Source organism: Sinocyclocheilus grahami, unplaced genomic scaffold (genome assembly GCF_001515645.1).
Source record: "Sinocyclocheilus grahami isolate Dianchi unplaced genomic scaffold, SAMN03320097.WGS_v1.1 scaffold112.1, whole genome shotgun sequence".
Taxonomy (NCBI): domain Eukaryota; kingdom Metazoa; phylum Chordata; class Actinopteri; order Cypriniformes; family Cyprinidae; genus Sinocyclocheilus; species Sinocyclocheilus grahami.
In genome coordinates this window covers 54543-69123 of record NW_015505291.1, presented here as the reverse complement: position 1 = coordinate 69123, position 14581 = coordinate 54543, and the positions used below count along the sequence as shown (strand labels likewise).

At 39.1% G+C, this 14581-nt stretch overlaps 1 protein-coding gene across 3 annotated transcripts in view; it reads left to right on the top strand.

Annotated features, from left to right (window-relative positions):
- The first annotated feature begins 631 nt into the window (after positions 1-631).
- The window catches only part of ppp3cb (protein phosphatase 3, catalytic subunit, beta isozyme), a 58279-nt gene continuing 44329 nt past the window's right edge, over positions 632-14581 (top strand). For 2 of the 3 annotated variants that reach the window (XM_016277429.1, XM_016277427.1), the window contains exon 1: positions 632-1056. In XM_016277429.1, coding sequence (XP_016132915.1) covers positions 999-1056 — 58 coding nt within the window. In that variant the 5' untranslated portion in view covers positions 632-998. Of the gene's footprint in view, positions 1057-4409; positions 4582-14581 lie in introns of those variants that run through there. The other variant, XM_016277428.1, reaches the window with a different exon arrangement.

Sequence of the window (14581 nt, the reverse complement as noted above, 5' to 3'; positions counted from 1 at the left end):
TGCAAAAAAAAAAAAAACGGTGGAATAGAACAGAACAGTACTGACACACTGGGTTCAAAGGAAATTGTCAATGGTACAGCACAAAATAATGCTGATTCTTAATACATGGCAACAAAATAGTGCAAAATAGAGAGTGATGAAAGCATAACATTTCAAAATGGACCAGGTGGTATATTTAAAATGTAGGCTACTGTGTTGATGTAGTAGTGGTAAGGTAAGGTGAATTTGATATAGAACTTGCTATTGAATGACTATCCTACATTATTTACATGCAACTCTGTGGAAATTAAAAGAATAACATTTTATTACCATGGCAGCCTACATGTTCAAAAGTCCATGGTATTACTATGGTGCAGTGCCAAAAAACAATGAAAACCGAGAATTGTTTTGTACTTATGTTAATAAAACAGCATTCCAAAATGGTTTGTTTGATAGATAGATAGATAGATAGATAGATCTGTTCTTATAACATTCACAAAACAGTAAGATTCCTACGCCGCCTTCTGACTTTCTACGCCATGAAGCATTAAAAAGACTGACGTCAATAAAGCAGCAACAAGGCCTGGGTGCGCTCGCGCTCTCTCATCTCGTGCGCAGGGAAACCCCGAATCAGCCTCCGCGTGATGGCAGTATGAGGCAGTCCCTGCAAGCCAGAGAGTGGGAGTTCCTGTCTTCGCCATGTCGGGGTGGTGCTGCAACGCGCTGAGGATACCCTGAACTGAGCAGAAGTCTCCCAGCCCCCCTCCTGCTGCTCCATCCATCCATCCATCTATCTGTCTACCCATCCGCCCCCACACGGCACCAGGCAGAGTCCAGCATCTCCAACATAACAGTTTCCCCGGATCAACTGCGACACATCTTCCCCTCTGACCGACGGTGGACGGAGGAGAGACGCACCAAGTGATGCGGCTTCTGCAGCCCGCGCATCCCGCAGCACCGAAGACCGCACGCTCACCCGTTAGGAGTAGGCGCACTTTCCCCGTTATCCACAACAACCCATGAGAATGTCCAGCGCAGACATCGTGGGTTTAAACCCTACCGACCGCGTGATCAAATGTAAGTGCATTGTGTTGTGTACCTTTTTAATCGTACTCAGCATTTTTAAGCATGCAGCGTTATGTACGATTGTGCATGTTTCGCGATGATTCTGTTTCTGTAATGATGCGCTTTAAGGAAAATCTTTTTATCGAATATTTTTTGAAAACCTCATATGTCATGCATCGATGATTGATCAAAGAATGCTTCGGATGGTGTGTTTGCAACCAAAAAACTCTTTCCATTATATGAGATTGGCAACCCATTAAGGTTCCCTATATGCTCAGCGATGCTGATGCAGGAGAGGTATGGCAAGCCGTTTTAACATGTTTTCCCTAAAACGTACATTTTTTAAGTTAGCAAATTAGTAACAAGTGCAAGTTTTTCAAGAAAATACAAACTCAGTTTTTACATTTCAAAATTTCAAGTTTAATTCAATGTGTTCCTTAATATTTCTATGTAATTGTGAAATTTAGTACCACTTTCTGAGTGAAAATTGTTTTTCAGTGTATTATTTATTTTGTGCAACTAGTCACTTAAAAGCAGGGGCGGTTCTACACCACAGTGACCACAGGGGGCACAAATTTAAAATTAATCTTAACCTACTTTAAAGGGTTAGTTCACCCCAAAATTTAAATTAGCTAAAAAATTACTCACCCTCAAGTCATGCTAGGTGTATACGACTTTCTTCTTTTAGCCGTGTGAGACACTTTTTTTATGGATAGGTGCTTTTTATTTAACTTCTTTTGGACTGAATCACTGCAACATATAACTCTGACTGGATTCGTCTGAAAGAAGAAAGTCATATACACCTAGGATGCCTTGAGGGTGAGTAATTTATGGGCTAATTTTCGTTTTTGGGTGAACTAACCCTTTAAGCATTATTCATTCAGTCATTTTTCAACGTCATGTATCACTGCAATCTCTACAAGTAATCTATAACAATTTCAACAAAAATGAATGTTTCATCATGTTTCATTTATTTGACAAATAATTTTGTATTGTAGTGTCAGGGGCATAATTTTGAGGGGGGCACGAGTGAAGGGGGGGGGGGCTCTCATGTTTGTCATGTGACACACAACATCCACAATACCACTGTAAAACTGATATGGGCTTATATCCCTACTGAAAAAAACAAACAATAAAACCATCACAGAAAATTTTAATGGTTTCCACAACAAATAACATTACAAACATTAAACCATTAACTTTTAACCATTAAAACCTTTAAAAAATGGTTTCTGTAGTGTGTTTTGGGACTTATTCCATTAGGATTTATTGGTTTTAACAAGCCACCAATAGAAGGCAACCAATTATCAGTAGAAACCAACAGGGTCCATTACAGTTTCCAGTAAAACCAATACAAGACCATTGTAACCAGTAAAACATTACACATTTTCTAATGGTGTCTATTGTTTTTTTCAGCAGGGGTTTTATTATTTATTTTTTTATTCAAAATATTCCCCAAATATATCATGAAATATCTCTATTCTGAAATATGTGTAAATAAATGCATTTTGCACCTTTATAGATTTGATCTATAATGGGCGATGGGCAAAGTAGCCTAATAGTGTAATCTATTAACTTTGCATAAAAATCTGTCTTTTTACTTAAGTACCAGATATGGGTGTCATAAAATATTTTAATACGACTGACTTTGTATTTAATGTGAATTTAATAAAAACATTGTAAGTTACTAATTAGCCTATGAATTGTTCATTGTACAAAAAGAGAGCAAGGAACGTTTACATTATCAAAGAACATTTTCACTTCAGTCCAGCGAGTTCAAGCCCTCTCAAAAAGTCCCATAATAATCTCTAAAGCTGTTTACACTGTGAAATTAATATCTTACATTCGTACATCTTCACTTTGTTTTTTCTGATGAGAGAATTAGTTCAGTCAGCCAGCGCGCGTGGTGACAAAACAGCGTGTTTCAGCGATGACTCATCTGAACGCGTCTGATTGGTACTTGCATTCATAAGCTCAACAGAATCATATGGGATTGGTTATAATGTGCAGCGCTTTAAAAACAGGTACGTCTGTGGCTCTGTGCCAGCTAGCGAATGCAGATTTGAATTTAGCAGCTGGTGATGTTTTTCTTTATATATATATATATATAGTTTACAGGACAAACTGTGCATTTCACCCAAAATTGTTTGGTGTGATATGATTCCAAATTTAGGGGGGGCCAAGCTTGTTGACAGGGGGGCACCACCCTAGAATCGCCCCTGCTTAAAAGTATCTCAATAGTAATCTCAAAAATAAAGGGAAATCAGTTGTTAACTAGTGAAATATGAATATTACCAACAACTGAGGTAGTAACTAAATGGGTACTAGTATCTAATAAGTGCAATAAAACTGAAATACACTATAATTTTTTTTCGAATATGTAAATAAAACAAAGATTACTGGAGGACATTTAAAAAAAAAATACTATTTTCAATCAGTGTTTCTACTTCAAAATGGCACATTTAATTCAATGTGTTACTTGCTTTTTCTTTGTAGATATTTGTGAATTTGCTAGCAATTTCTGAGTGAACATTGTTTTTACTCTTTGTCTGTGAGAAAGATATATTCACTCGACAAGCTCGTGCATCTGCGCCGCCGTGCCCTCAATCCACTCAGCGTGCTTTGTTTAGCAGCTCGCGCACACCAGCTATACAGGAGTACGAGTACGAGTACAGGAGACCAGTATCGGGCCCGATACCGTGAGCATCCCAATTAATAATGTAGAGGAGCATACTGAGTTTGGCCTTTTTATGCCACATCATGCCACGTTTTGCGGTATGGGAGTAAAATACTATATACATATTAATTATATTAATAAATTGTATATTTAATTTGATATTTTAATAGCATCTTAATACATTAAGCCATGTTAAGTGTTTATGATTTTCTACAGGAGGAAAACGCTTAACGAGAGACTTTGCGCATTGCGTTCATATTCTGCTGTTCTGTGGCGACGGATTTGCGGGTCTTGTCTTTTTCTTGCAGGACCCTGTATGTAATAGTGCTAAATTAGTTTTAATCGTTTAATCACCACAGCGTCTTGTCTCCATTGGCAACACTGGCCATTTGTGTCGATTGCAAGTGATGTCGCAGGTAGCTGAGAGTGCAAGTGGCGATTGCAAGTGACATTGTAATTTAGTTTATTTTTTCTTGTCTTCACCACCTGGCTACTGTTGTAAAATGTTGAGAGATTCAAACAAAAAGTGATAAAAAATAGACCAAAATAAAAAATAAAGCCTGCAAGTGAAGTCGCTAGCGGAAGCGCAAGTGTCTGAGAATGCAAGTCTGAGAGTGCAAGTGCGAGGCTGCAGCTAGACCCTTCTCAAACAGCTTGCCACATCTGTGGAGCGCATCGACGGCTGTGCACGCCTGATGGCGGATGGATGAACTGTTATAGAGTGCCAGGTTACCCGAGAGAGAGAGAGAGAGAGAGAGAGAGAGAGAGAGGGGGAGGAGAGCAAAAGAGAGAGATTAACATCTCGATCCAATGAAATATTTTTGGCAATTTGAGGATGACAGCGAAAGGACGACTTAAAGGTAGCGTGGCTTTTGCATTGCATTCCTGCATTGTTTCATGCATCTCCTTGCGCTCGCCCATTCGCATCTTTTACTCCAATGTCAGTGCGCGCGCTTGTCGGGTAGCTACCAACGCTCGGATAACGAGGTGATCTTGTGGGTTACCGTATCGATTGTGCGTGTAATGATGTGAAATGTGCAATGCCTCGAGACCTTGCACGAGTACACTCTTGTAATGCGGGGAAAATGCGCTGAGATCCTCGCAATGTCAGTTCGTGCACTGACATACACATCCTTGCATAGACGGCCTATGAGGGTATTTTAGTGTATCTTTCCGAAGCAGTATATTGATTCGTTGGTACAGCGTTACACACTGTAAACAAGGCTTGCACATAGAGGATGCGCTGCATCCAGAAATCCCAGTGGCATTAAAGCGAAATGTTATTGCAGACAAACAAGTTGCATTGCAGTACTATATATTTCATGTGATGTGATGCATAAATACGTTGAGACTATGCAAACCCATCATAACTAGCCTATACCAATGCATGCATGCACGCACTGTAAACTTAGCTAAATTTAAAGCCATATTTATATTTCCAGTTTTTGCAATATACAATACATATATAACAAAAAAAATAATAACCATTAGAATGCCAAGTAGTGAAGATGTGGGCACTACAGCATCACTGGATGATGGGATATGTGTATGTGTATGTATAGTGTGGGCGGTCAGTGGAGAGAGGGGTTAATTAGACTTCAGCAATGCCTGTGCATACTGAAAAGCTACCCAAAAGCAGCTATCCCCTGTGTATATGTGATCAATTTGTTTGGATTATGGAAAACAATAAGAGTGGACAGGGGAGGCATGTTTTGGACCACCATAGTGTGTGAGCAAGTGTGGTTTGGGCAGAGAGAGAGGTGTTGTGTACTGTAAGGGCTATCCCTTCAACCCTGGAGTGTGGCCGCCTGTAATTATTTAGCAACATATGCCATTCTGCATTAAATAATCATAGTGCAGCATATGTGTCACATTTATGTAATATTAACCGTTAGGTATCTTGGGTACTAAGCTTTAGGGAAGGTCTGTGTGAGAGCGTGTCCAGATATAGCTGGTGTATGAGGAAGGCAAAGCAGCCAGTGTGACGTGAGAAAGGTATGAGGAGGACACAGCGGAAGTGAGAAACTGCCTGATGGTTCATAGAAACCTTAAGGAAAAAAGTACAGTGGGTTATCCTTGATTATAAAAGCAGCATGGTGCTTTTGACATATATGCATATATTGCATGGTATGTACATATACTCCAGTGTAGGTCTGACAGTACTATGGTATTACCATGGTACATGTCCAAAAATTCAAGAAACATGCTACCATGTTCGAAAAAGCATGACATTACCATGGTACAGTTTTGTTATACTAAAAATGTACCAAAAAGTACTATGATATTTTAAAACGTACCAAAAAGTACTATGATATTTTGAACATATACCATGTAGATACCAGGGTACCTGAATTTCAGTACTATGGTATTATCATCTGATAACATCACTGTACTATGGTACAACCACAGAACTTGTTTGTAAGGTTTGGAAAACACCAAACCTGAGATGTATGTGATCTAGTCTATAAACGATGGTAATACTGTGTGGCAATGTCCAATATTTGGAGGATGTGATTCTTGAAATGACTATTTAGATTTTGCTTGGACCTCCAAACGTTTTAATATTGTACTGTGTCAAGAGAAAAAAATAACATGGTTATATTGTACTTTAGAAAGCATAATAGGTGTTTTATTAAATTAAATTGTGAGCTTTGCATAATTATTTACATGCTTACTCCAATAAATTTCAAAGAATACTATGGTATTACCATGATACTTGTATGTGTCCTATGGTAATACTATGGTACCAATGTCCAGTGCTGGGAAGATGAAATGCTTAGCATAATTATTTAGATGTTGCTCCAAGATATCATAGCTCCAAGTATTATCATTGTACCATGTCTAAAAAAACATAGTATTATCATAGTACCATATTCAGAAAAATTAATGGTAATAACAAAACATTGAAAATAAAACCATGGTGTTTTTTTAGTCTAGAAGATGGCGTGCTTGGGATAATTATTCACATATTACTCAAAGAAACTTCAAAGAATACCATGGTATTACCATTATGCTTGTATATTTGTTCTAGTCTAGAAACAATGGTTATACTACCAATGTCCATAGTTGGGAAGATGGAATAAGATTCCATAATTATTTAGATGTTGCTCCAAGATATCTTACCATGGGACCATGTCCAAAAAACCAAAGTATCACTATTGTACCATGTCTGTGGTAATACTGTAGTAATTTTTGCAAATTGTTCTAGGGAGTAACAGAGAGTAAAAGTGGTGCATAGAAGATGGAACACTTGAGACAAACACAAAATAAGCGAGTAGATTGCTTGAGATGAATTTGCTCATTTTCACAAGTTATTATGTGCTGCATTCTCCGTGAGACAGAATGCGCCTCACTGCCATCTGCCTCCTCAAGGAATGTAGTAATGCGACAATAATGACTAGATTATTCTAATTGCATCATGGTGTATTTTTTATGATTGGTACTAATAGGTGTTCTTGGCCCCTAGGAATGGAGAGGTTTTGAAACGGGAATATATTATTTGCATGCAGTCATAAACACACACTTTCATGGCATTATCGAAACAGCTTAAAAAATCAACGTTTTTCTCCAGATTTTGTGCCTGTGTTAATTCATGCATGCCTCCTGCCGAGCGCTGACACGCAACATGAACGGGATGTTAAAGCCCAACACTGAAACTAGAGAGAGTGTTGACATGAACCTGGCGATAAATGAAACGAGAGCAGGTGAAAGAAAAGAGAGGGGGAATGTGTGAAAAGTGCAGAGGATGAGAAGTGGGAGAGACAGGGAATTAGGCACTTGACAGTAGATAGATGGATGGATGGATGTGCATGCGCTTGTGTCCCAGCAATCTCTTTCTCTCGCACACAGGGGCAAACGCTCAGGCAGTGTTTGGAATGGAATTTTAGAGTACTGCACAGTATATACTGAATATTGCTAACTTTGTTTAAAAAATAGCATGTGGACATTATGCAATTCTAATCAAACCAATTGTGTTTATTATATCACACTTGAAGAAAACTATCTGTGATGAAGAGTCAGTGGCGTTGGGATCCATGTGCAGCTTTATTAATACACAAGACAAGTCAGACAGGCAAAGTTCAGTTAGCAGCATTAAGAACAAAGTATAGGCTAGGCAGAATCATAAACAGAGTCCATGCAAATGGTCAGGCAGGCGGCAGAGAGAGAATAGAGTAAATCCACTAGACAGGCAGGGGTCAATAAGGCAGCAAACGATCAGAAGAGAATAAACAATCCAGGTAGGCAACAGGAAATCAAACAGGGAACAAACGCTTGGCAATGTCAGCAGTAGCAAAACAAGACTTCGCAAAGAGGGTAGAGAAGGCACAGCTTAAATAGTCTGGGTAATGATTAACACCTGTGCAGGTGATCAATCTCAGGCATGGGGTGATGGGAAATGAAGTCCGAAAGAACCGGTTAATATTCCGGTGATGGTTCCCACTGGTGGTAATCGGAGGGAGCCACAGAGGCTTGATTTGTGACACTATCATTTAACATTCCAATTTATTTCAAAGCATTTTGTAGTGGATTTTATCAGCCAATAACCTGATCTGTAAATCCCATGGATACTTTTGAATGACTATCTGAATGGTGTAGCTAACTGAACTATGCTAACTAGCCAAACCCATGTTTCACAATTTAGTATAAAAGTACTTTTTAAGGAACATTAGTTTACTTGATGGCCATATTTACAATGCAGCTAATTCAGGCATGCAAGACCACCTCTTATATATCTGAAAGGAGAAATACTGAAATCTCTGGCCAAACTCATTTAAATGGCATATTTCAAATAAGCAATAAAGTCTGGCTTGTCTGATGAATGCTGAAATAGCATTATAAAGGCATTAAAACCATAAGCAATAAAATAAATGCAAGCCAATAGCGTTAAATAGGATGCTTGGCATAATTATGTAGATGTTTCTTGGTACCGTGTCCAGAAAAAAATACAAAAACATGTTAGTACCATTACAATGTACTTCAAAAAAGCATGATAATATCATGGTGCTTTTAGTGAAGAAGATTGTGTGCTTTTCATAATTATTTACACTTTACTCTAAGAAACTTTGTAGAAAACCATGGTATTACCATGATACTTTTATGTGTCCTAGAAACCATGGGAATACTGTGGTACTAGTGTCTAATGTTGGCAAGATTAATTCCAATAATTAGATGTTTCTCCAAGATATTTTGAATAATTTAAATTTTACCATGGTATCGTGTCCAAAACAACATAGTATTACCATAGTACTATGTTCAGAAAAAACATGATAATACCAAAACATTGAACCTAAAAAGGCATGATAATATAATGGTGTTTTTTCAACAAGAATATTTTTTTACATATTACTCAAAGACACTTCAAAGAATACCATGGTATTACCATGATACTTGTAAACATTATAGAAACCATAGTAATGCTGTAGTCCAGTGTCTAATGTTGGGAAGATGGAATAGATTTGATCCAAAACATAAACTCTGAACTTAATCCCAGATGAGAAACTATAGCTTTACAAGACAAAAACAATGACCTGGCATGGAACAATAAAGTGCTTCAATACACAACAAGGAAAAATGTCAAGCATGAGGACTTAAATGCAAGACAAGAACTGCTTAACAAGATAACAAGACAAATGGATATGAACCAGTGAGAGAACAGAACTAATCATGAGAAAAGACAATGAAAACAAGACACGAGAAAAAAGCTGGAATATGACGTCACATGACATGAATCAGGAAACATAACTGATACCAAACTAAAAGATAGGACATAAAAGACATGACTTGATAGACCTGAACTGAAAACATGAAACATGAACAAAAACCTTAGACAGACGTGACATAAATAGCATTAACAAAGTATATTTTTCAGATCGGTCCCACCAATGCGCATGTGCAGTCCTAAGTGTATGCGAGTCTCAGGTTTCTATGGGAACCAGAGCTTCTAATGGCAGTGACTTTTATTTAGAAGGCAGGACTGGAGCCGTCATATTGCGCATTGCGGTTTCTCCTATTCATTAACTTTGTCACATGACCTCATTACATGCATGTTTGATCCTCTTGGGATGTTCCTGCTTATGAGTTTGGAAGTCATAATTATAATGTAATTGTGTTCATTTAAGTGATTGTGTTTTGAAAAAAACGAATGCATTGGCCAATTAAAAAAATTCTTTACATTTTACTACTGACAAAAACCATTTAAAGAAAAAAAAATTGCACATTAAGTGTGTAACTGATGCATTGTCTTCTTCTGCCACAGAAAATGATGGGAAATATTTAGTCAAACAAGCCCGTTGCTTCAAAAAGCACATTGATTTGCTTTTATTCATTTACAATACAAAAAATGTGTACAAATGAAAATTGTAAAGAAAATATTCACAATTACTTAATCATAACCAATATCAATTTGTTTCCACCATTATTTTTAAATTTACATTCCCCCAACTTAGAAAGTCAGACACTCTTTCTGGTAATTACAAAATGTTTTCATATGCAGTAAATTAGCTTATTACAGTAAGTGGAGTCAAGTTTCAGTTTTTTGCATTTTTAGTCCAATTTTCTATAAAGTCATCTTAACTCTTGGCAGTCTGTTCAAGTAGTGAGGCCAGAAAAAGATGTAAAGCATTGCAGCTGATAATACTCGCTTGATTTATCACACTGGAAATGGAAGGTCAAGTACACTGCATTGTGGGATATAGTGCTCAGTGCATTGCATACTGCAGTACTCTTTTGTATACTGCACATTTTGGCAAATGTCGTAGGTCATCCAGGTAGTTCATGCATACAGAATATTTGCATGCTGCAGAAATATTAAGACTAGTATTGTAATATGAAGTAATGTAGTATGCTATTCCGAAAGTAGCCAGTGTCACACACTTCAGTTCTGCTTTCAAGCATGTGAGAATGCTTTTATTAAGGACTAAAGTGGTGCCCATCTAACCAGATACTGAGCTAATCAACTTCATCGCCCACCTGAATGATGCAATGGAGAGAGAGCGAAAGAGAGGCAATCTCCCATCAAATGCGGTGATACAGGACTGCAGGAAAATTATGAAAACTGTTTCCTCCCACACAAATGCACAAACACACACACACACACACACACACACATATGTTACGGGCCACTAGAGACGTTAACTTGAGCGCACACACACACACACACTGATACACAAACACACACACACACACACACACACACACACACACACATATGTTACGGGCCACTAGAGACGTTAACTTGAGCGCACACACACACACACTGATACATACACACATGCTTGACCACCTTCACACACCGCAATCTGTGTCTCGCACACACAGACACACAGGATGGAAAACAAAATGCAGTCATCTGTGCTCTGGGCAGGACCTCCTGCTAAAATTACACTCACCCCCTAGTCTGTCATTCATCATTACTTTTTATATGTCATAACTTCCTTTAAAGGAATAGTACAATTCTGACATTGTTTATTTATTTACAAACCTGTATGATATGGCTGCATAATTCATTGAAATAAAACAAAAATCATGACCCAAAAATCATTGCCCAGTGCACCAGCTGTTGTCAACAAAAGAAAAATTTTAAGGGCTTACACCAAAATAAATATGAAAATAAATAAATTAATATATACATAAATATTAGTATTGTAATTTCACAGTTGTAATGTAGAATACAATTATTATAGTATTTTTAAATACTCATTCTATTTTTCAGTGAAATATTACAATATGTATTTATTTGTTAATAATAATAATAATTATTATATTATATAAATATTTATATTATTATTATTTATAATTAATAAATATATTTTTTGTTGTTGTTATTTTTATTGTTTTTAATCACATTTTAAATATTTTAATCACTGTTTTTATCAGAAAATTCACAATTAGATTTTTTTTCCTGTATAGCAGCATCAGAATATCTCCTTTTGTGTTTGACGAACAAAACATAACACAACATACAGGTTTGTCTCAAAATGAGGGTGAGTAAATAATGCCAGATTGATCATTTTTGGCAGAACTGCTCCTTTAAACTGACACTAGACCTGGATGAGAATGCAGCAGGGTGACTGCCAGGAAATTGTAGGATAATCATTAGTGCACAACACAGGATGTGGACCAGGGTAAAAATAACATGCTGCCACATACAGATACTCATACGCAGATCTGGTTCAAAACAGACTAAAGGTGAAACTAGGAGGAAGAGTGGAAGAGGAAGAGAGAAAGAATGAGTGAGACTAAATTTAGCCTCTTTAACATAAATACTTTGGGTGTGAGTTTGGAGCACAGAGGACACAGTGGATAGCGCAGAGCTGAGACCTAATGAGGCCACGCGAAAGCAGGAACGCTTCTGTGATCCAGAAATCCAGTAGAACGGATCTTTAACATGTATTTACTGCTGCCTGAGTGGATGACCTCATCATTTCTGGCCTGTCAGTCAACCCAGCTCACTCTTCTGATTGGTTCATTGGTGTGTTTGTCATCTTAAAGTCTCGCCTCCTGCTTTTGTGCACGTGCAGATGGCCCCTTCATGTGTGAAGCATGCATTAATTGTGCAACATCAAACAGCGCTTGTAAAAATCCCTCCGTCAAAGGCGCGTGATGCTGTTACCTTCTCCCGATCTGGGTCAGGCGCGACTCTCGCTCTTATCCATCCCTTTAGTCAATTTTCTCCAATTTTCTTCTACATTTTCTTTCTCTTTGTCTCATCTCTATACAGAATTCTAGGATTGTCAAAGGATGTGGCAGTTGTATTTTTGAAGCTCGCCTGTAGTAACAATACAACGCTTCTGTCTGACACACAGCAAAATGTGTGTTCCATCGCTTTTAGGTCTCAGGGGCTGAAACAGAGCCGTCCCATGGTTGTGTGATCACAGGATTGTCAGCAGTTTAATTACAGGATGTTGCAGCTTGCACACTGGAAGTGCTTCTGGAGCGGCACCGTGGGTGTCTGATGGTCTTCGCTTGCTGCAGTTACAGCCGCTTCAGATTGCACAAGTTTGTTGTTCGACATCACAAATCTCTGAAATTCTTTGTCCTACTTCCTCCCCACCTAAGCCAGAAGTGAGCTTCCCACTGACAACATCCACATCAGCAGTGTTGTATTATACAGTGAGTTCGCTAATAATCCAGTACGGCTTCAGTACGACCTCATTACAGGAAAACTCTGCTTCTGCATAAGTTACTGTGCTTGAATCATACCTCACCTGTGAATGAGTAGTCCAAAGTCTGACATGTAAAGGCTGAATTTATCATTTAAGTGAGTTTCCTCATTTAAAAAAAAAAAACCTAGTACACCCAAATATTACAATTTGTCATTATTTACTCACCCTCATGTCATACCTTGTTTGCATTTCTTTATTCTGTAGAACACAAAAGTTTGGAAAATGTGTTAGTAGTTTTCTCTATCCAATGAAAATCAAAATCTAATAATTTTTTGAATGCTTTTTGAATGCAATGCGCTTCATAGCTGTCAGACTCTGTTCCGTGTTTTGTGAATGTCGTTCGCTAATAATCCAGTACGGCTTCAGTACGACCTCATTACAGGAAAACTCTGCTTCTGCATAAGTTACTGTGCTTGAATCATACCTCACCTGTGAATGAGTAGTCCAAAGTCTGACATGTAAAGGCTGAATTTATCATTTAAGTGAGTTTCCTCATTTAAAAAAAAAAAAACCTAGTACACCTAAATATTACAATTTGTCATTATTTACTCACCCTCATGTCATACCTTGTTTGCATTTCTTTATTCTGTAGAACACAAAAGTTTGGAAAATGTGTTAGTAGTTTTCTCTATCCAATGAAAATCAAAATCTAATAATTTTTTGAATGCAATGCGCTTCATAGCTGTCAGACTCTGTTCCGTGTTTTGTGAATGTCTGTTGATGTCTACCTCCTCAGCTACGTGTGTTTTCCTGGTTCCCTTTCTTCTATTAAACTTCCTTGTTGATGTACTCCACATCTCCTCGTTCCTCGCTCTGCGCTCTTCCACAGTAGCCGATCCGTGACAGAATACCGTACCGCAAACAGAAAGTAAGCGGCGCCTCTTCTCCCCTAGTTTTTTTCTGTTTTTGAAAGTATTTTGTTTTCTTGTGTTCCCCCCCCCCACAATTATGTAAATCGCTGCACGCTTCATCGCATTGTTCTGGCACAGGGCCAATTACCATCGCCCCGTGGACCTCCCAGACACCATGGGACTAAACTGGAGGGAAGGGATCCTCCGGTGTCTGGAGAGCGTCCGGCCGTTGGGGTGTGTAGCGTTGACCGTTCAGTCAAGCCCGCCAGCCACGGCATTCCCAAGCCCGCTGGCCGTCGCATTCTCAAGCCCGCCGGCCGCTCCAGTGTCACGTCCGCCGACCACGCCTTTCACCCCGAACCTAAAGAGAAATCTAAGGAGGAGAAGGCGGTTGGTTCTAGTCCCTAGGCTCACTCCAGTGTCGGCTCCAGCCCCAGAGCTCGCTCCAGTGTGGGCTCCAGCCCCAGAGCCTGCTCCAGTGTCGGCTCTGGTCCCCGAATCCAGCCCACAGAGGGCTCCTGTTCCCGAGTTTAGCCCACGGAGGGCTCCTGTCCCCGAGTTTAGCCCAGTGAGGGCTCCTGTCCCAGAGTTTAGCCCAGTGAGGGCTCCAGTCCCCGAGTTTAGCCCAGAAAAAGCTCCAGTCCCCAAGTTTAGCCCAGAGAAGTCTCCAGTTCCCGAGTGTAGCACAGAAAGGGCTCCAGTTCCCATGTCGAGCCCAAGGAGGGCCCAGGGAGGGCCACTGTTCCCAAGTTAGGCCTACGGAGGGCCTCTAAAGATGATATTCTCACCAAGGATTTTTTTTGGGGGGGGGGGGGGGGGGGGTGGGGGGGCCGCGGGGGGGGCGG